Source organism: Puntigrus tetrazona, chromosome 2 (genome assembly GCF_018831695.1).
Source record: "Puntigrus tetrazona isolate hp1 chromosome 2, ASM1883169v1, whole genome shotgun sequence".
In the NCBI taxonomy this organism is placed as follows: Eukaryota; Metazoa; Chordata; class Actinopteri; order Cypriniformes; family Cyprinidae; genus Puntigrus; species Puntigrus tetrazona.
This window is the reverse complement of record NC_056700.1, coordinates 12,337,475-12,359,930: the sequence shown is the minus strand read 5'-3', so window position 1 is coordinate 12,359,930 and position 22,456 is coordinate 12,337,475. Positions and strand designations below refer to the sequence as shown.

Here is a 22,456-nt window from a genome sequence, read left to right as displayed (position 1 = left end):
AATTTACAGGCAGGATTAAAGATTGCAGCAGTGTGCACACAACTAACTAACTAACTAACATTTATTATTACTACGCCAACATAAACACGCCGCTATAAGCTTGCTGTGTTAGCATACGTTTTTAAAAGTGTGCTTGGATGAAAGTTTTGGCCTTTCCCGCCATTTGGCGTGTGAGAAAGTCTTATTCACTGTAAATATTCAGGATACATTTGCCTATTTATACATTCCTAAATGGTAGTTGTCACCCTATAATGTTTCACAGTAGCGCTTTGGACTTCACTGGCTAGTGTGACATGTAAAAAAAACTATTTTTATTTACCAGCAGAGGGCGCTCAATCATTTCCAAATACGTCGCCTCAAAATATTAATATTCAGAAGATATGGCAGAACTGGTTAGAGTCGTCTTTTCTTTGTGTCAGTCTCATTGCAGGAGCTTTTTTTTTTTTTTTTTTTTTTTTTTAAATGTGATTCGATAGGTAATGTGCACAGAATGAATACAAAAAATGCATAGCAGTTGCACAAACAGTCCCCGCTAGAAAAAAACAGGGTCATGGCCCTTTCTTAAAAGTGATAAGAAATCTGGACATTGAACCGTTTTAAACCTAGACTACAAAACAGGGTTTTAAAGTATTTCTTAGTGACATTCTTATTGTTACTTTTAATAATATATCCTTATTATTTGTATCTTACAATTGAATTGGCTGCCAAGATAATGGGATGTAATACAAATTTATTATTACTATTATTAAGTTTAGATATATTAAGAGCAAGCAAGAAATGGAGTGCTTACCATATCCAACCAATGGGATTTTGCAGACAATACTGAAGTATCAGTTGGGGAAAGAATTTCACACAGTGACCTTTGCAGTTGTTTTGCTGCCAAGTTTATTTGAGTTGTATTAATATGTCTGTATATACTTTTTTATTTAAAAAATGTACATTCAATTAAAAAAAACAGTCATATATTCATAGTTTGATAACAAGTGAGGACGGCACAATTAAATAATGTAAAACTGTCTTTTTCTACTTTCATCAGACACTGTCTGACACAAATAATGCAATAAACTAAACTAGATTATATACACGGTTTCAGAAATTCACATTTAAGGAAATCTGTAAACACAAAGAGTTCCAGTTAGGTCATTAGTCTCTGTTTAGATTTGTTTAAGAGTCGGAGCAAAAGGCAGTAGACCAAAGTGCTATTTAATATTCCCACTTGGTGCAGACTAAACAAGTACATGTCTTCAGCCGTTTATTTATTTGGAATACAGCCAAGGATCGCAAATGCTGTAGTTTACAGTTATATTAAAGATTGTTTCACTTAAAAAGCATCAGTATAATGATGCATCAGTTTGATTGATATCAAACGTCGAGAAGCACAGAGACTTGTTTAACATCCTGAGTTATGTCCACTGTTATGAAGATACAACAATAAAAGCAATGACATCTCACGAGGAAAAGAGGAAAGGCACTTTGATATTTTGGTCATGCACAACATTGTACATTACTTGTGTTATATACAAGTGACTGTGGAAACCTTATAAAGGTAACAGAATATCTGATGCTATATTTTATCCTCAGAGGTATATCATGTATTTGCAATCAATCTCTGCGAGGAATGGAATTCAATAAAATCACATCATTCAAAAATATGAATTAATGTTTGTTTTTTTCCAGTCTGGAAAATTAGAGTTGGGCAGACAATTTAAACAGCTGCATCATTAGTTCATGTGCAATATGATAAAAAAAAAGTAAAGAATAAAAGTAAAGCATACATATTATAATGCTTTACAATTTAAAGGTATATTTCACCAAAAAACTGTACTCACTCTCAAGCCATCAACCGAGAATCTCTTTTGAAGCACTTTGGACTTCTAAAAAGAGCTTGATCTGTGAATATTTCTTTTCTTATTCAAATCAGATGATTTGTCCTATGGAGAAAGCAATATTATGCATAGAGGACTCTTATTTTAGCTGAAAGCAACAAAATATATATATATATATATATATATATATATATATGTGTGTTATTCATTTCTTGTGGATTACTGTAAAGTTTTTCTCTCATGCTAATGGCACCTATTGACCTGGTGATGTAATGCTAAATTTGTCCAAATCTGTTCCAGTGGAGAACTTGAACGGCCTGTGGGTGAATACATAAATTTTTTGGGCGAACTATTACTTTAAGTCAGCAATATTATCTTGATTTTCAAGGAAAGCATTTAACCTGCCCAGCAGAATCTGTTATTATCCAGCACAAAGAGCACATGGTAAGAAGTACCTTCATTACAATCACGCATAGGCAGATGACTGAGAAGCATCTCCTCCACCTAAATCTATAGAGAGACTATAGAGATAGGCTTCAGACTGCATGATGTACTCAGTCCAATCGTGGCACGCATCGTTTATGCTGGGACCGGTTCCTCCATACTCAGGGGGGAGGATAGCCTTCGGGAAGAAATCGCTGAGACTTCGGGCATACGAACTTCCATGCATATGAATCTGTAAATAAAAACACAACACATATATTAAATAATAAAGTAAATCACATTAAAATTCCACATGTATGTACTTAAATTTGACCGACCCGCTGTTTGATCTTGTCTGGAAGAAACGGACGGATCATGGCAAAGACGGGACGGAAAAAAATAGGCTCATTTATCAAATGGATGCCACGTACTTTCAAAGGAAAGGAGTCCTGCAAAACAGATTTCATGTGTTGTTGACACTGATAAGCAAGTGTTTCCATAGGGTGAGTTTAAAAAAATGTTCTACATTTTTCATGAAAAGGTTTTAATGGATACCTACTGTCAGCACCGAAGATATCTTTTTTGCCAAGGAAGGATTTATCTGCAGGGCATGCGCAAAGCACCAGTCTTGGAGATCAAAAATTGCTTTGAGTCCATTTCTTTGCGTCTCCCATTCTCGAACAATCAGCTCTGATGTAATGAGGCTCACACGGAAAACCTCATAAGCGGTGAATTCTTTGGGGTTCCACTGACCTAAAAACGACTTCAATTTTGTGATATTCTCCGACGCAACGAACAAAACCAGGTTTACAAAATTGTTCGTGTATGTACTTGCCAATCCGATAGACTAGAACTCGACTTCCAGCGTCATCTCGTGATCTCAAAACTCCATGGTAATTGTTTTGCAGAAGTCCTATGACGGATGATGGTCTCAGATCGGTTGTTATTTCTGGACATTCTTGTCTCCATTTATGATAGTTAATCAAAAGCTGAGAAGAAAAAACAGAAGATCAGTGATATGTTTGTGTTGGCTGCATTTAAGAATAGTATTGGGACATAATAATGATACACAACAAACAGAAGCATTGCTTATTACATTGATAGTGGTTGGGTGGACTCCTGAATATGTCTGCTATAACCTACAGTTGTGTAGAGTCATTATTGTTAGTATGGCTGAAATACTAAATAATCTAAAATAAAGACTTAGCCTAACTGAGGGGGAAAAAAACGAGACGGTGAGCCAGAAATGTACATGTAGCCTCACATTAAATCAGTAACGACGATGCAGGAAAACTGCTGTAATTAGGCCATAATGAATTTATGTCTTTAACTGAAGTATATAAACACACAGAACACTTAAGTATATAAATAATAGCTATAATATAAAGTAAACAGTGGGCCTGTGGCAATACTATCGCTAATCAAATCACGAACCGCCAACAGTATCACAATCCCTACAGAAAGCACGCGGGTCGGTTTACGAGTTAGTATCAGTCGAGTTCAGTCATCGTTTAACAGCAGCGCTACAAACCTTGAGAGCCAGTGCCACATCAAAGTCTCTCGCCTGCAGAAACCGTATCAAAAAAGCCTCCGTCAAAGTCAAGTGTCGAATGCTTACTTCTGCCGCTGCCCTTTGTTTCAGTTCACGCAAATACGGCGCGATCCGAACGGAATCAACAGGCAGATCGTTTAATTCCTCCGCGTCGTCAACTTCTTCAGACTTCATATCTGCGCGAGTCGAGCGAATGTCATCGTGCTCTCTGAGCCGAGGCGTTACGTAAAAAGGGGGCAGGGAGTGAGCCCCTAACATCCCACTCACAACTATCGCCTAATGTTTTTTTCACCTTTGTACAGGTCAAGTTTCGTCAAACATTAACCTAGAAAACTTTGTAGACCGAAATGTCTCTTGGCAGAGTAACCGACACAAGACCCATTATTCAAAAGTGAGACATATTCCTAAAAAAAGACGTGTAGCCTATGGCCTACTGAAACCTCCAGATAGTAAAGAGAGAGTTAACCTGAACGTACAATTAATGAATCATCTTGCTATCCGATTCAAATGCTATTATTTAGGAAAACTTTTTTGAACACAATAGTGGGGGATGTAGTCGTATAGTAGTCAAGTATATATTTTCGTGTCTGTTAATATAAAAATGATATATTACTATTGTTTTGGCCAACAGAAAGAGTGGGGGACGGTTGCATCGAGAGACAGTTGCAACACGACAAGCAGCCTTCAAACACGAGCTATGACTGCACTGGAAAGAAAGCAGCTACGTGCGTTTTTATCAACTGTAATGAACTGTCATTTCAATAAGTGTTTTCCTATAGCTTTTACCAGGCATAGCATGGGTCAAGCTAGTTTATCATGGCTGTCGGTGTGGCGTAACCTTCCCAACATGCTCTCCGTTATCACGTAAAAGCTTGCCGTAACATTGCAAAAATGTTAAATGTATTAATAAAGAAGCACTTTCAATGGTCAGGTTATTTCCCCTTTTTAATTGAAGTAAACATTATTTTAAAAAAATCTGTCACTCACACAAGCATCACATACAGGAACGAGCACACAAACAAACAATGATATACCTGTATATTTAGATTCACACGTGAAATATTTTCCAGCATTTACCTAAACAGACACACGCATATATTGCATGCACACACAGACACACACACACACAAACACACACACACACACACACACACAGACACACAGACACACAGACAGACACACACACACACACAGACACGCACACACACACACACACACAGACACACACACACACACACACACACACACACACAACTATATATCACTTGCATACACACACGGAAAGTTCAGTCATGTAATTTTATTTTCTTGTAGACAAATCATATCTTTGTAAAGTCAGTTGCATAAAAGGTAGATTAACCTAATTTGAATATGAAAAGTAAAAAAAAACTACTGGTCAAACAAGTTCTTAAGACAGTCAAATAAATTACAAGAAGTATTATTTAATTTCATTGTCTTGATTTGTATATTAGATAATGATATAATAATGATACTAATGACTTTTTCTTAGCAGTATTTGTCCTTATGAATTTCATTATATATTTCTTAGTGAAGACCCTGCCCTGTACAAATAAAATGAAGAAATTATTAAAATTAAATTACATTAAAGAAAGATTTTATTTAATGAATGTTGTAACTGCCAATGTTGCAGCCTTCTCTTGGGGTCAGCAACATTTGAATACTGTCTATTTAAGTATAAACTATACATATAATTATACATTGTATTAAGATTATCAAACTTAACCATGTTACAACAGACACTGAAGAAATGCCAAAAAATGATGAATTATTATAAATTATAAATGTTTCAACCATCCTCATTCAGTCTGACACATTAGCCTACAACTTGTCTACTTATTGAAATGTATTAAAAATTGTCAGCCTGAAATCATATGCCTGAATGTATGTCGGTGTGGTTTTATCACCTTTACTTATTTACACAACAGCAACTTTTTACAAAATGATGACACTGTTTCAGTTTGGAGGAGGACATTCACAATGCGGATGTTTAAGCGATTGAACTTGACCAACACACAAATAATAAAATTAAATAAACGCATTTGCATCACTGCGCATTTTTGCATTAGTCTAAACAGCGTTACTGCGGCTGTCGACGCGCTAATCATACCAGAATGAGCCTATTTCAGATTCAATAACTTGTCTGAGATAATGTCCCAACCGCAGCCTTTTTAAAATAAACAAATAAATGAAAAAAAAAAAGTCCTGCTAGCTACTGGCCTGCCGTTATCGTCGTTCTAAGGGTCATAATCGATCAATCAATCGCTTGGCCCGACGTTTGTTGGCTAACATAGCCTATAGCTAAACTCAAGGACGCAGGGATTGAACATCTGTCTGCAGGGTGACGTCACGCGCCTCCCATGCGATGTAGCGCTCGGCGCAGTTTCCATATTAATATGTCGCTGGCTCGACATGTATATGAAAGTGCGCTTTAAAATTAAGCAGCGACGCGAACGGGCTTGCGTGGCTTCGCGGAGGTACGTACACGAACTCCTAAATCGTACGAGAAACGTAGATAACAAATAAATCTCATCCACCCTTGTGGGATGATGCAGCGATGATGCAGGTTATTACCGCGGATGCTGCCCGCCGACAGCAGTGGGATTTAATAGGAACCTTAATAACGCTCTGCATGTTCTGGCACGACTAATTATCGGATAATGTTATCAGTAATACGTTTTTCTTTTGATGTGACACATGAGACTTTTTTGGGTGTATTTGCGTGTGTTGTCCGATGTTCGTCGTTCTTCTGTGTATTGTATGTCGAATGGGCCTGGTTGCCATCATGGTTAAACTGTTATGATTTTTATTTTTTTGTATAGGTTACAGGGATGGAAGGCTGCATTTGATGCCTCGGCTGTGCAGGCATTCTGAATGCACTGCCCCTGGCTGTGTGCTTTGTCTGTCAGAACACAGGCTTCCAGTACGGCTCGCCGGATAAGGAAACATTCAGCCTTATTTAACCAGGATGAGATTCATATCTAAATAGGCCTTAAGTGAGGCTTTTAAAGAAATACACCTGTTGGAAGAATACGATTTGTCCGGCCTGCGGTGCATAGACTATCAAGTCACGATGCACATCCTGAATCTATGATTTATATTTTTATAAGGCCCTCAGAGTCTCTCTCTGCACTTTAGGCTCTCGCTGTACGTGTTCACAGTGGACCTTGATTTAATGTATTTCAATTAAGGCACGCGGTGAATGCCAAGAGCGAAGCCACATATCCTTCAACAAATGCAAAGCTGCCTGTTTATTACTATGCTATTGCTGTTTTAATTTGTGTGTAAATGCATTAATGTTATATTCACAGTACACTCTTATATTTACAATACTGTGTAGTGTACTGTTCATAACATTTCACGGGTAGTGAAAATATATGGTGACTGCTAAAGCCAACTAAGAAGCTCTTTGGTCATCTCTGAACAACTTTTTTATTGAACCAATTTTTCTTTTTGCAAACAAACTGTTTTTTCAATACAAATATTACGTGAAGATCATCGTTTTTATTTATTTCTATCTGGTTACTGACATTTTTATGTTTTTTAGTTGTGTAATAATAAAATCCATTGAAAATATTTTTTTTGCATTGCTGTTTTTGACTGTTTTTTGCACTATAAAAATATAGTTTCAAGCTCTCGCAACACTACTATGAAGTGGTTTTGTAAAAATATGTCAGCTAGCACATTCGTTAGATGCATATAACAAAATAAAATAATGACATATTTGCATGAATATTAAGACTGGGTACGACTACTGTTTAAATACTGAAACTGGGCAACTTAAATACAGAATACAACTAATACAATCAGCTTTATTGGAGTTTTTTAGAGTACTAATGCTTTATTAATGTGTGTACTAAGCAATTCAGCATACACTATGTTTTAGGGATTAAAAGGCCTTTTATGCTGCCTTTTCTTAAACAGTTTTAATTTGCAACTAAACAAATAAAATGTTATACATAAATAATTCTATTTATGTATGACATATATTATACATTATATATTTCTTTTCTATATATATATATATATATATATATATATATATATATATATATATATATATATATATATATATATATATATATATATACATACATATACACACACACACACACACACACACATAAGAAATGTTAGATAGTTATATGTACATCATAAATATGGTTATTTCTTAAATACACAAGCATATTCATGTGTGTATATATACATATAAATATACACAGTATGTACACATATATTGTGTGAACACAAACTTATTTTGGATGTGATTTATCATGTTAATCCATTTGGCAATACCAATGTATTTCAAAAAGGTGCATAGATTATTTAATGCTGCATAAATTTAATGCAGTATACATTTATGCAGGAATTACTGCTGCAGATATGTTATAAAAATGTATATTTTCTATTCAGAAGACTAAATGCATCCTGTGTACAGAGTCTGAAGCTACAAGTCACTTAAAGTTCAGATAGGCTTAAAAATATTAGTATATTGAAAATGAATTGCAGTGGTAATGATATGGACTGGCCTGTGTTATTGTTGCAAATGATTTAGCACAGCAGATGCAGCCAGGGTAAAAAATGACTAATTGTTTGGTTTGCTGGTCTCCTAGTTTGATCAGGCTTTCATCTTTTCATCAGGCTAGAAGATGAGCTTGGACCAGTTAAGCTCCGCGGGCTCTGTGCAAAGCAATTCTTTTAAAAGTGCTTTCTGAAATCCGGTGTCTTGTGCACAGACGGCAGTCCGCATAAGATCGGCCTACCAATACACGACCTGTGCTCTGATGACAAGATCATGACAGATTCATTCAGATCAGAGCGGGCTTTAGCAGTAGAAGTCAAATGGATTCGTTCCCTGTTGTGAGAGAGTGAACCCGCCTCACGCGCTTGCACAGAGTCGGGCAAAATGGCGGACAAAACGCCAGGTGGGGCACAGAAAGCCAACTCTAAGGTATTTTTTGGACTTTTCTGCTTTATATCAGTGTATCAAAACAACAATTTCTGGCTTACGATAATAAACGCGGAAAAATACTGAGTTTTATTCAGTGGTGTGTCGCTTTGTGGTACGAGAAAGGTCTAATTGAGCTGCTCGGTGTGATGCTAACGCGCTAGCAGTGCTGTTAGCTAGACAACCGGTGGCTGCACAGATTTTGTTTCTGTGGTACACCTGAAGAATCTAAAATCTGTTAGCCATATACACCGCATTTGATCTGATATTAAGATTGATTATACCCTTGACACCACTACAGAACATAACATAACTTGCTTTGTTTATTGTTTGCTGACAGGGCTAACACGAGCGTAATCTACAGATATTAACTTGCTGTATTACACTGATTTCTGGATTTATACTCCCACAGAGAGGAGATAGATTTGTTTATCGGCGTTGTTGGTGTCTTAATTGCTCATGTGTGTGCATATTTGTGCCGTAACTTGCTGGCTTTGCTTTGACGAGCTAACACGTTCACAGTCGCTAGTAATACTAGACACGTGAACGTGTCAACAGAAAAGGAGACACAGCTGATATGTAACATAGTTTATATGATTATGGTACCTCTGGTGTTAGCCAGTCTAACCCATCTGTCCTGGTGTACTGGACCCGATGGTGATAGGATCATGCAAAGTGCCCTTCTATATTGATGGCTAACAGTTATGCTACTTCTTTAATTCAGAGAATCTAAACAAACCCTTACCAAATATGGACGCATTCATAATTTTTTCCTTCCTCGTTTTGATTTTAATTTTGTGCGTTTTGCATTGCACTCAATTATAAGCGGGAAGAGTGTGGATCATCTCTGCTTTGTGTAATACTTTTTTTTTTTCATATTTTTCTGCAGGCTTTATTGGAAAGCAAGCTAAAGGCCTTTAGTATTGGCAAGATGGCAGTTGCGAAAAGAACACTAAGTAAGAAAGAGCAGGATGAACTCAAGAAGAAGGTAAGCAGATGAGGCTGGAATTTATGTACATTTCTCTTTTTAGAACAGTTTGTTTCTCATTTTGTCTCAAGTCTCCTGTAAAATGTTAAAAGTTTTATATTCCACTACAATAAATATCTGACACGGTCTATGGTTTTTCACAGGAGGATGAAAGGGCAGCAGCGGAGATCTATGAGGAATTTCTTGCTGCCTTTGAGGGAGGTGAAGGAAAAGTTAAGACCTTTGTACGTGGTGGGATTGCTAATGCTACTAAAGGTAGGAATATCTTGATTTTATGTGCGTTTTTTTTTTTTTATTTCCATTATACAACAAAACCAAATGTTGTAAATGCATTAATTGGCACAGTGTTTTAGTAATTTTATTATGCTCACACAGGCCAAAATACAGTAGTAACTACTCCAGTGATAAATGATCCATCAGAAATCATTCTAATGTGCTGCTCAAGAAATGTTTATCAATGTTGAAAACAGCTGTGCTGCGTAATATTATTATTAATAATAATAATTTTCATAATTGTCTCATGTTCTTTGTTTTACGTGTCTCTTACAGAGGAAGCCGCAGCTGATGAAAAGAAAGGAAAGCTCTACAAACCGAAATCAAGGGTTTTGGAGGCTAAAAGTTTTTTACCTTTGGAAACTCCACCACAGTTTTTAGCATTAGATAAGCGCAATGTGAGTCTTCTGCCATTTATTTCTCTCTGACCTTAATTTGAAACCTCTAACCGATTGTTTTTCTGTTATATTGCCTAGGCATCAAAGAAGGGAGACAAAGAAAAGAAAAAGAGCAACCTTGAACTCTTCAAAGAAGAACTAAAACAGTAGATGTTCTTTCAGTTCTTATTGAACAAATGACAGCAACCTTTAAAACGATCATTTCAGGTGAAAGCCTCTGCTGTTTTTATAGGATACAGGAGGAGCGCGATGAACGGCACCGGTTGAAGGGCCGAGTCAGTCGTTTTGAGCCTCTTCCCACAATGGAAGGAAGACGATCCTGTAAGTTCTTTATTCATGATTTTTTTTTGTTCGTTTTATTCTAAACAAAAACAGTACGTTCGCTCACGGACCCAGTGAAGTTTGTGCCCCTTCCACATGTCTTGGCCACTGCCACAAATTCAGCAGCGTATACGCTTTTAAAATTCGGGAAACAAAATTCACACTGCTTTTCTTCTGCTTTTAGCGGATGGTTCTTCACGAAGAAACCGTCCGTCCAGTGGTAATTTTGTTTTATATACTGTGTAATGCAATGACCATTTTGCTGTTTATGTATCCCATCATGGAAGAAGATACAGTAAAACATCAGTTGTTATTCAGAGCTACTATTTTGCTTTTCAGTCTTGGATGATTCTGCTCCTGGCTCACACGATGTTGGTGATCCGACAACTACAAACCTCTACTTGGGGAACATAAATCCTCAGGTAACTGGTCTTTCTTTTGTTTCTGATAATTGTTAGGTGATATCTGTAACCAAGAGTTTCCCATGCTAAAACATACTCTCTCATGCTCCAGATGAATGAGGAGATGCTCTGTCAGGAATTCGGTCGCTATGGTCCATTAGCCAGTGTGAAAATTATGTGGCCTAGGACTGATGAGGAAAGGGCCAGAGAAAGGAACTGCGGTTTTGTAGCCTTCATGACGAGGAGAGATGCTGAACGTGCACTTAAACATTTAAATGGTAAATATATTTTTCCTGTTTATGCTGATGTAATGCAGTGTATCATATATATTTTTGCTTTTTGTGTGTGTGTGTGTGTGTGTGTGTGCACGCGTGTCTTTAAATAGTGTTAGATCACATAGGCCTGTATCAGCTTTTTTTTTTTTTTTTTTTTTAAATGACGTCTTTTTCCTTATAAAACCATTGACGAATTTGCCGAATGCTGTCCATTTCAGGCAAAATGATAATGAATTTTGAAATGAAACTGGGATGGGGCAAAGGTGTACCAATTCCTCCTCACCCCATATACATTCCACCTTCAATGATGGAGCACACCCTCCCGCCTCCACCCTCTGGACTGCCCTTCAATGCTCAGCCCAAAGAGAGGCTGAAGAACCCCAACGCTCCCATGCCTCCCCCTCCAAAGTGCAAAGAGGAGTTTGAGAAGGTAACTTGGCATACGTGGGGCAAAAAGATTTTGGTTAGCATGGTAATAAATGTAGTGAGGAGAAATTAAACGTTTATATAAAAGTATTTTGTTTGAGTGAAAGAGGTGCAGACCTTTTTTGGCTTGGTCTTCTTTGTGAAAATATTTTGTCCATAGAATCATGAAAAATTACTCAATTAGCATGTTTTTTTTTGTAAATAAATCAGTTTTATAAATTTCATGTGTACCATGCTGATTGCACCGGTAAGTGTTTTGGAGTGTAGATTATTCATTGCACAAGGCATTTTATGGGTTTTGGCTGCAAGTTAGGATGAAACTGTACACATTTGATATTGTCTGTTTGAAGAAATGTAAAGAGATTTTTGAAAAATATATATTATGAGTGCAGATGATGTATGAGTTCACTGCACTTTCTCTAAGGAATGTGTTCAGTCAAGTTTTAAAACTGACACAGTAGAACACATTTGTTGTTGTAGGAGTATATGTTGCATTTAGTGTTATGCCTGTTTCTTTTTAACAATACTCACATATATTCTATGTTTATTATCTGATGTGACTTCATATCCAGACTCTGTCGCAAGCCATAGTCAAAGTGGTTATCCCAACAGAAAGGTACATGTTTTTCTTTTTTTCCAAATTCTTATGAAATGTAGAGAACTTATCCCATCTCTGTAGTTTGAAAGATTGGCCATATCCATGCTACCAGAGCCTGGTTTGAGTGAGCAATAGTTGAGGCCTTGCATGAAAATGAAGAGCAGCTACTAACAGTACAAGGCACACACATGCATCGCATTTCCCTATAAAGTTTACTTCATACTGCTCAAGATAGGTGAGGTTCATATTAGTAGAAAGAGTTGCGTGATTTTTTTTTTAATTTATCTTTTATTATTCTATTTTATTTTATTCTTTGTTGATATGAGCTACTACCATTCAAAAGTTTGGGTCAGTAAGATATTTTTATTTATTTATTTTTTTATTTCAGGAATCAAAAAAGGGAGTTGCAAAGATTTGTTTTGAAGAAATGTTTTTGTTTTCAAAGAATTCTGAAGACAAAAATAATCATGACAACTCTTTTCAGCATCTATGTTTTTTAAGCATCAAGTCATCATACTGAAATGATTTTTGAAAGATCATGTGATACTGAAGCCTGGAGTAACGGTTGCTAAAAATGGTAATTTTGCCAGAATTGGAAAAATTTTTTTGATATTTTAATATAACCATTTTTACTGTGTTTTACTTGTTCTAATTCGGTCTTGGAGCATAAGTGGCTTCTTTAAAAAAACATCTTACCAGTCCCCAACTTTAGGCAGTAGCGTACATTGATTTAATTCTGTCTGTTGTTTGTAGGTCCTCTTTTTCGACAGAATTGAATCATCAGTTATCTATTTTACAGCATGCTTGACCGGTCTTTCCACTAAGTTTGGGTGTTTTTGAGAAAACTTGAGATTTTGGTTAATGACACTACTAATTTAGCAACTAAAACACTACACGACACACATTCACCTAGTGTCAGGTTTACAAAACCGGCCCTCTGGCTATTGCTCACTTCAACTGCCCCAGTAGCATGGCACAAAAGCGACACCCAATCCCCATAGTCTCAGTGACCTTTGACATTGGCCTTGGTGAGCAGCACAAGTTGAACTGTCTGCAGCAGCGAGGGACCAGAAAAGCGTCACAGGATGGATTGGGGAAAGTATACAGAATGATTGCCTGACATTGGTATGATCGGCTCCAATACTTGTGATTTGTGTTTCAGTACATTTGAAAAACATCATCTGTTGATTTTATCGGCCACTTCACGAGCCAGTCAGGAAGCCAATTGTTGTCCCTATCCCTTAACTGACTCTAGAAGTGCTTACATGATTTTGTCCTTCTCCATCCACACTTGTGTATTGTGAAAAAGCAAGAAAGATCACTATCACTCTGCCTCATATTTACTATCTCAGTAGCACGTCTAATTATAAGTTACGAGGGCAGAATGCTATGGCTGAGACTCAAATGTAGATTTAAATGTTTTGATTGTTACAGCTGTCACACTGCCAGTCAGTTTTAAACCTTAAAAGCTCAAACATGTTTATTGACTCCATGGATAGTAAGTGCAAGGATGTCGCATTTCATCAGTTGTCATTGTAGCAGTAGCAGTTGTTTAGGTGTGGCTGGTGATGGCGCTGAATCTGTTTCGCTTTAACTGTGTTTTTCTCGTAGGAATTTGCTCTCTCTCATCCATCGAATGATCGAGTTTGTTGTGCGTGAGGGTCCAATGTTTGAAGCCATGATCATGAACCGGGAGATCAACAATCCACTCTACAGGTAAGCTCATTTTAATCTTTTTTTTTTTTTTTTTTTTTTTTACTCCGGAAGTAATAATAAAAAGTTGCTTTAAAAAAAACAAAAACACCAAATCTGTTATCAAATTTATGTTTAAAATGTTTATCTTTAATTTAGTTCTCTTGAACCTACATTGGATAGAATCAAGTCCCATTTTTAAAAAAAAATAATGTTTCACTAAAAAGAATGTCACAATATTAAAGAGAAAATCTGTCACTTCCATTTTGTCACAACTTTAAAGGGTTAGTTCACTAAAAATTTTACTTAGCCCATGATTTATTCACCCTCAAGGCATGCTGGGTGTATATGATTTTCTTCTTTCAAACAAATCCCCTCTGAGTTATATTAAAAATATGTCATTGCTCTTCCAAGCTCTATAGTGGTGCTGGGTGTTACTGTTGAACAGTCCAAAAAAAGTCCAATAAAGCCAATCCATCAATAATCAGAAGTGCCTCAGGTGGCTAAAGAATGAATAAAGGAGAATAAAGGCCCCATGAATTAGAAGTACAAATGAGGATTTGCTAAAGTAAGGAAAATTTGATTCCTTTTGCTCCTGTAAACAAAGGTCAGTCCATTCTAGCATATTCTCACTGGAGCTAACACTATGGAAACCTCCTACATTATCTGTCCAGAATGGCTTGCACACATGACAGTTAGAGCAAACTAAAGATTACAGTTGGTAACATTTTAAATATGGATTTTTTTTTTTTCTTACAAAAATTCATCAGTTCACTAAAGGAGGCCTTTATTCACCCCTCGGAGCAGATTGTGGCACTTTTTTGACTGTTGAAAAATAACACTCACCGACTGTCATAAAGCTAGGAAGAGCAAACTCTGATAGCCTTCATCTAATATTTAGAGTTGACTTGTATTCTGATAATGTCATTAAATCAAACTTTTTCTTTTTTTTTTTTGCTTAACAGGTTTTTATTCGAAAATCAAAGTCCTGCTCATGTTTATTACCGGTGGAAATTATACACCATATTACAGGTTAGTCTTTTTTTTTTTTTTGGTCAGAAACATATTGAAATATATTTAGCTCTCAAATAAAATAAAAAAAAATCTGTACTCGTAGGGAGATTCTCCAACAAAATGGAAAACAGAAGACTTCAGAATATTTAAGAATGGATCTATCTGGCGACCGCCACCTCTCAACCCGTATTTGCATGGCACTCCTGAAGATGAGGAGCGTGAGGATGAGGAGGATGATGATGAAACTAGCAAGAAAGGCGCATTGAAAGACGAGTATGTCTATTTGGAGTTTAAATCTGGAGTTTATGGAGATATTCAATACTCCTAGTATAGAGATACTAGGCTTTTGGTAGCCAACATCGTTGGTTATGTGTACTTGATATTCTTCTCTTCTGCAGCGAAAGGGATAAATTGGAGGAGTTACTCCGAGGTCTCACACCAAGGAAGAGTGACATAGCTGATGCTATGTTTTTCTGCCTCACGCATGCTGATGCAGCCGAAGAGATTGTGGAATGCATCGCTGAGTCTCTATCTATACTTAAAACGCCTCTGCCAAAGAAGGTCACTTTGACACAGCAGAATTACAATTAACTGAGTTTTAGGTGTCTCATCACTTTTGTTTACACGTGCATTTCTGTCCCCCCTCAGATTGCTAGGTTATATTTGGTGTCGGATGTGCTGTATAACTCATCTGCAAAAGTCGCTAATGCCTCCTATTACAGAAAATTGTAAGTCTATTACAATTATTTTTGAGTGTACAGTCAAGGTACGTATTCTGGTTTGTCAGTTTATTCAGTATGTTTTGTCTTAATTTTTTTTTTTACAGCTTTGAAGCAAAACTCTGCCAGATATTTTCAGACCTTAATGCCACTTATAAGTCAATACAGGGCCATTTACAATCCGAGAATTTCAAGGTGCCCTATTTTGCTCTTTTAACACACACATTGGTTTTTAGTATTAAAGATTAAAGTTGATGTTTTTTTTTTTTTTTCGGTTCTTACCAAACTTACAGCAACGAGTAATGTCCTGCTTCCGTGCGTGGGAAGACTGGGCAGTGTATCCCGATCCATTCCTGATTAAACTTCAGAACATCTTCCTGGGCCTCGTCAGTCTTGATCCTGAAAAGGAGACACCAGAGCTGTTGCCAGAGGTTAGCTTCATAGGGATTGACTGATTGAGTTACGCCTCATAGATTTTCAAGGCTCAGCTTTGAGTTGAGTCACAATTCATGAACCGACACATTGGATGTTTGTTTCATTTTCACTTAGCAACCAGAAAGGTCGGAGGACATTGATGGTGCTCCTATTGTAGAGGAGGAGCTGGATGGTGCTCCTTTGGATGATGTTGACGGCATGCCCATAGATGGAGCGCCAATTGATGGCGCACCGCTTGATGACCTGGATGGCATGCCCATCAAGGGTACAGATGATGATCTGGATGGTGTTCCTTGTAAGAATGCTGACTATATTTGTTTTTATTTTTTTAACTTTTAAAACTGTTATCTGCTTGGTAAACTTAACACGTCACTCTCTTCAAAAATCTAAAAGAATCTACTTTACGATTACAATTGCTGAATGTTATGGCAGATTTGGCAATTGTTTTTCAGTGCCCCAATTTTATTTATTTATTTTTCCCAGTGGATCAAAAACCAGGCTTTAAGGTAGCCCCGTCAAAATGGGAGGAAGTGGATGGTTCTGCTTTGGAGGCTCAAGGTTAGTCCAGATGATATTTATAACATTGTTTAAAGCTTAATTTCATCCTGGTAAGTTTTGAGAATTTTGAAATAACCAAATTCTTGTTTTTAGCTGTAACCACTTCAAAATGGGAAATCTTTGATCTACCAGATGAGTCAGAGAAAAGTAAAACAAGGTGAGTTTTTGTAATTCTACATGGTTTGTTGGAATTTAAATCATGCAAAGTTCATAGGAATGTCTTGCTAATTTTCATAGTCATAAATTAAAATAATTCAGTTACTAGAAATTTCTTGTTTGAGTGCAGTCTCTATAGAAACCCTAAATGTAGTTTTTTTGTAGAAGGAAATTCATGTTTAAATCTTTTTTTTTTTTTTTTCTTGTCATAGTGCATCACGGGAAACTGAGAGTAAAGACTCTCTCAAGAGCTCCAGAGCTGCAGACCAGCAGTCCTACAGTAATCCCGTTAGAGAAGAATACGATTTAAAGTCTGCTAAGTTTTCTGAGATGAGCGAGGAGAAACGTGCCAAACTACGAGAAATTGAGGTATACCTAAATCCTAAAAATAGTTCTTCACATGCTTGAATGCAGTTTAGAGATCTCTGCCATTTTTCTCTGCTGTAGCTTAAAGTCATGAAGTTTCAAGATGAGCTTGAATCTGGAAAACGGCCCAAAAAATCCGGACAGAGTATTCAAGAACAAGTAGAGCTTTACCGGGACAAGTTACTACAGCGGGTTAGTTAAAAAATGTTTTGTTTGATTGGATTTTGATGCTACTTTGTCACTATTTCATTGGAAACCACTATTTTTAAACATTTTTCAGGAGAAGGAGAAAGAGACTGAAAAAGACAAAGACAAAGAGAAGGAAAAGGAGAGAAAAGAGAAAGATAAATCTGATGTGCCCCACAAAGAGAAGGATAAAGATGACTCCACACCGGGCAGAAAAGAAAAGTAAGATACCTCAACATTACTTTATACATTTGTTCTTGACTTTGTCTTTAAACAATTTTATTTCCCTATCAGAAAACGAAGGCATAGTCCTTCCCCCAGTCCCACCCGGAGTAGCAGCAGTCGGCGCGGCCGGTCGCCCTCACCACGATCAGAGCGCTCCGATAGATCTTATACAAAAGACAGTTCTCGCTCATCTTATAAAGACTCTCCAAGAGAAAGTAACCGCAAGTCATCTAAAAGGTAAACTAACAGTGTCCTCCCTTAATCTTCATTGTCACAGCTTAAAACTCAATCCTGTGGCTTGTCATCTTTTGTCTTTCAGTACATGCGTGTTCATGGAAGCTGAAAATAATAATGTCTCTTTTTTTTTTTTTTTTTTTTTTTTTTTTTTTTAAACTGATTTTAGGTCTCCTTCACCCCCAAGAACACCGAAGAGGTCGCGCAGGTCCAGATCGAGAACGCCTAAAAAATCCTCAAAGAAATCCAGATCTCGGTCACGATCGCCTCACCGTTCTCACAAAAAATCCAAAAAAAGCAAACACTGAGACTTCTGGCCGTTGTAGGAAGATGCCTGGGTTGTCTTTCGTGCCTCAAATTTGTCCTGTAAATCAGTGTGAAGGACATTCCCTCTTTCACCCTTCCTTTTGAAGCTCACTCACATTGGCACAAGAACAGTGTTCAAGGGTCATCATAGGGTGTTTTATAATGTCATTTAGGAGCTTCCTTTGATGTTCAAAGTGTCCGAAAAAACAAAATAACTGCAGTGGTTGGGGCAATTCTCCATCAACATGAAAACTATTGTCTTATGATTTTTTTTTTTTTTTTTTTTTTTTTTTTGTCATTGTTTTTAGATCCCTTGAAACTGACTTAAATTAAACTAGTGTAAGTTTCAGTTGTATAGATGTTTGCTTTTCAATAAAGACACAATTTATGTGACTCTCCTTTTGAAATGGATTAGTTTTTGTGAATAGATCCCAAATAAACATTTTAAACCGAGCAAACACAACTTGTTTTAAGACACTTTATGAATGTTTTATTCTAGGTCAGGGGTTTTCAGTCAATTAAATGCCATGGACCCCAAACAAACATCCTACAATGTAATTAATTATATAAAAATGAATTTATACATCTGGAAAAGACTGTTAGTATGTTTTAATATTCACTACACTATTGTACTATTGGATGTATTGTTTAAACTAGTTTGTTTTTGTGAATGCATTTTTCATTTTGTACAAAATTCAGTTAAGTCAGCTTTTTTTTTTTTTCCTTTTACCCCATAAACCCTTTCAAGCACCCCAGTCTTAAAACCCCTGTTAAACTGCTCATACATTATACAATGATTTCACAGCGCATGCGCAGTATAGGAAGTGCGTGGACGCCGACGTCTAACGACATTTCCGCGAGTACACAAACAAGGAAGAGTCGTTTAGTCGATGTTTGGTAATTCCTGAAAATGAGTGCAATAAAGTCCTGCGGGATTTTGATTAGTTTCTGCTGCATACTTACGAGCACGTGTGCGTCTTCCGACGTCTTCGACGGTGTTTTGGGAAACACGGTGTCTTGTCATAAAACATGTCAGATGACTTACAGTTTGCACACTTATCCACGGGTGAGTGCGAAACATTCAACCAGTTTCACGGCTTGTTTACTGATATTTTAGGCCAGTCGTTGGTTTGGGGTTATTAGGAGCTTGCGCGTTGTAACGTTAGAACGATAACAACGAGGGCAGCGGAATCGGACGCGTTTGTTTATTTGGCCTGCTTGTTTCGTGATTAGGAGGAGGCGCTGTACGCCTGTCAGAGAGGATGTCGTCTCTTCTCCATCTGTCAGTTCGTGGGCGACAGCAAGGATCTCAACGAAACCAAAGCTGAATGCGAGTCAGGTAATTTTTCAAGTACTGTCCTCCCAGCGTTCGCTCACCTGTGTGTTAGTAACACCGTTTGTTGTGTGTTTGACTTGCTTCAGCCTGTCGTGAAGCCTACACCCAGTCAGAGGAGCAGTACGCATGCAATCTAGGATGCCAGAGTCAACAGCCATTTGCAGAGCAAAGAATAGAGCAGGTGTGGGGGGGAAATTAATAATTGTTTTGCATTTTTGCTCTCTTTCAGTTGTAGTTTTACTTGAAAATGTACTTAAAATCACTGTATGTTTGTTTGTTTTGTTGGAAAGTTGTTGACAATGATGCCCAGGATCCATCTCCTGTACCCACTGACTTTGGTGAGGGGTTTCTGGGAAGACATGATGAGCCAAGCTCACAGTTTCATCACCTCCTCTTGGACGTTTTACCTCCAGGCAGACGATGGCAAAGTGGTCATTTTCCAGGTGATTCGGTGATGATGTATTTATTGTACAATTAAAACGTTTGGGCACCTCTCGTGCAACGTAAGCGTTGAAGAATATTTTCAAGTGCCATTGATCAAGATTTCTGCTTTGTCTCATTTCTAGTCTGAGCCGCAAGTTCAGTTCATCCCTCAGTTTGAATTCCAGAGAGATGAGTCCGAGGAGTCACAGAGCACTTGTGAGCACTTAACATAATCCTCTGACTATTAAAGCTGGATTTGGAAAGTGTAACACTTCATGACTGTTTTACATGTTTTTAGAAATACTAATAATCATAATATCATATGATAAAGTGTGTTCATGCATTGGCTGGATCTGAACATTGAGGTTAATTGTAAGAAAGAAGCGGGATTTGAAGAATTTGACATGTATCACAAAGAGTTTATAATCTTACTAGAAGACCCAGTTATTACATTTTGATAAAAAAGAGATCAATTTTTTATATATATATATATATATATATATATATATATATATATATATATATATATATATATATATATATATATATATATATATGGGTAGTTGATATGTCAGTGTGTCCTATGGTTTGACAGAGAAGAAAAAAAACTCAAACAATGAAGATAAACCTTCACAAAGCCATATATATATATATATATATATATATATATATATATATATATATATATATATATATATTGAGAACTAAAAACAGGTACATTATAATCTGTAGATGACAATAAAGTTGAGCGTGTAATATCTAATAGCACCAAGCAAATTTGCTGTCTAACTTTGGCTGCCAAATATAATATTTGCTCAACTAACTGGTCCTCTTTTAAGCCAGGACTACCTTTTTATTTTGAGAAACTTGTTTTGTGGCTATAGTGGCACAAAAATGACATAGTGTAGTTTTCAGAAGTCTAAATATGTAATAACAGTCATGATTGATTAATAAAGGCTGATTTAACTGTCACTTTTAATCTACATTATCATAGCATCATTCTCTTAACATAAATAGTTTCAAGATCTCAGCGCTGATATTGCACCTCTTGTGTTATTAATAGTTGTAGATCAGGAAATGAAAAACCCTATTTATAAAGACTACCCAAGAAGCTACATTCAGGAAAGAGACAGAGACATGTTCATCGATCGAAGCAACTCTGAGGACGATTACAACCTCTTCAGCTGTCTCTCAAGGTCGGTCACACGTTGATCTGAATCGTAATCTCTAAAGATTTGTTGCATCTGTTGATCTTGTTGAATATTGTTTTTTTTTTTTTGCATTAGTAGGAACCCGTGGCTGCCTGGCTGGATCCTGACCACCACTCTAGTTCTGTCTGTCTTGGTTCTCATCTGGATTTGTTGTGCCACAGTCTCCACTGCTGTTGAGCAGTACGTCCCTGCTGAGGTAAACCACTTCACACTCACTCAACTTCATGCTTTTTAGCCAATCATCGGTCAGTTGGACCTGTTTTAACTAATTCATCCACATGTCCTCCTCCTTTCATCAGAAGCTAAGTATATATGGGGATATGGAGTACATGAAGGATCAGAAACTGACCCCATATCTGCAGTCTTCTCTGGTGATCATCAGATCTCCAGGAGTGGAGGAGCAGGAAGCTGGACCTCTTCCATCAAAGGTCAATCTGGATCAGTCTAACATTTAACCAGTCTAACATCCAAAGAAATTGATAGAGCTTTTGGTTTTCTCTTTTAAAGGTGTGGTTATCACTTCAAACGCATTGACTATGGGTTTCTAGGTTCTCCTCTTTTTTTTTTTAATTTGAGAAGTGTGTACTGTGGGGAATATATTCTGTTGATGTTTTGGCACTTTAAAGGCATTACATATGAGATTGAAAGGTCTGTAGGATCGGAGTTTTTTAGTTTGCTGCCCATTTATAGAGATGAAGTCGTCTTGTTTCCCTTATTTGTTTTTGAGTGTTCTCAGTGTGATCAATAACAGCTTGTGATTTAAGGTACGATGTGTTGCACAATAACGTTTTGATTTATGCTTTAGTACAAGATCTCTCTGCTGCAATGGGTGGACATTTTCCTGAACTGCCATAGAGACATTTCGTAAAGGCATTGTAAATGAAGATATTTTGCGACCTCTCGGTTTTGTCATCTAAATATTGTTAATAAACCAACCAATTAAAAAGTGCTTTGTTGTCATGTTTTGTTTTGTTTTTCATTTAAATGGATAAAAAATGAGTTGTGTGTATTTTGTCGTGTTTGAACTAGTCGAACCTGACATGATTTGTCTGTGTGGACAAGATTTTATGTGCTGATAATGTTAGCAAGTTACCATCTTGAAACACTCTTCTGACCATTTATATAGGTTCATCAAAGAATTAAAAAAA

The 22,456-nt window shown here is 36.9% G+C and overlaps 3 protein-coding genes across 7 annotated transcripts; 2 read left to right on the top strand and 1 right to left on the bottom strand.

The window, feature by feature from the left end:
- Positions 1–868: 868 nt before the first annotated feature.
- ttpa (tocopherol (alpha) transfer protein) lies at positions 869–4,043 on the bottom strand. Of its 2 annotated transcripts, none has more exons than XM_043220887.1 (5): positions 3,868–4,043; positions 3,085–3,238; positions 2,809–3,002; positions 2,588–2,698; positions 869–2,502 (listed from the first exon to the last, which is right to left on the bottom strand). In XM_043220887.1, the coding sequence occupies exons 1-5, from the start codon at positions 3,973–3,975 to the stop codon at positions 2,293–2,295; spliced, it is 777 nt and encodes a 258-aa protein (XP_043076822.1). In that variant the 5' UTR covers positions 3,976–4,043; the 3' UTR covers positions 869–2,292. The 2 variants fall into 2 exon arrangements, with proteins under 2 accessions (XP_043076822.1, XP_043076815.1); XM_043220880.1 differs by having other exon boundaries at positions 3,781–4,038.
- A 4,576-nt stretch (positions 4,044–8,619) lies between these two features.
- Positions 8,620–18,736, top strand: LOC122356975 (U2 snRNP-associated SURP domain containing). 3 transcript variants are annotated; one of them, XM_043256123.1, is made up of 26 exons: positions 8,620–8,770; positions 9,657–9,755; positions 9,899–10,010; positions 10,305–10,426; positions 10,505–10,572; positions 10,659–10,747; positions 10,932–10,967; positions 11,087–11,169; positions 11,261–11,426; positions 11,642–11,853; positions 12,422–12,465; positions 14,059–14,163; positions 15,105–15,171; positions 15,257–15,426; positions 15,552–15,714; positions 15,802–15,881; positions 15,980–16,067; positions 16,166–16,303; positions 16,422–16,602; positions 16,791–16,865; positions 16,959–17,022; positions 17,234–17,390; positions 17,469–17,579; positions 17,668–17,795; positions 17,868–18,035; positions 18,202–18,736. In XM_043256123.1, exons 1-26 carry the CDS (start codon positions 8,726–8,728, stop codon positions 18,338–18,340), a joined length of 2,910 nt encoding a protein of 969 aa, XP_043112058.1. In that variant the 5' UTR covers positions 8,620–8,725; the 3' UTR covers positions 18,341–18,736. The 3 variants fall into 3 exon arrangements, with proteins under 3 accessions (XP_043112058.1, XP_043112066.1, XP_043112076.1); XM_043256131.1 differs by lacking the exon at positions 10,932–10,967; XM_043256141.1 differs by lacking the exons at positions 8,620–8,770; positions 9,657–9,755; positions 9,899–10,010; ... (5 more) ...; positions 11,261–11,426; positions 12,422–12,465 and having other exon boundaries at positions 11,723–11,853.
- Positions 18,737–19,153: 417 nt separating this feature from the next.
- tmem59 (transmembrane protein 59) lies at positions 19,154–22,257 on the top strand. 2 transcript variants are annotated; one of them, XM_043256151.1, is made up of 8 exons: positions 19,154–19,404; positions 19,572–19,677; positions 19,761–19,855; positions 19,965–20,117; positions 20,241–20,313; positions 21,161–21,293; positions 21,384–21,504; positions 21,608–22,257. In XM_043256151.1, the coding sequence occupies exons 1-8, from the start codon at positions 19,249–19,251 to the stop codon at positions 21,761–21,763; spliced, it is 993 nt and encodes a 330-aa protein (XP_043112086.1). In that variant the 5' UTR covers positions 19,154–19,248; the 3' UTR covers positions 21,764–22,257. The 2 variants fall into 2 exon arrangements, with proteins under 2 accessions (XP_043112086.1, XP_043112094.1); XM_043256159.1 differs by having other exon boundaries at positions 19,155–19,404; positions 21,387–21,504.
- The last annotated feature ends 199 nt before the right edge of the window (positions 22,258–22,456 follow it).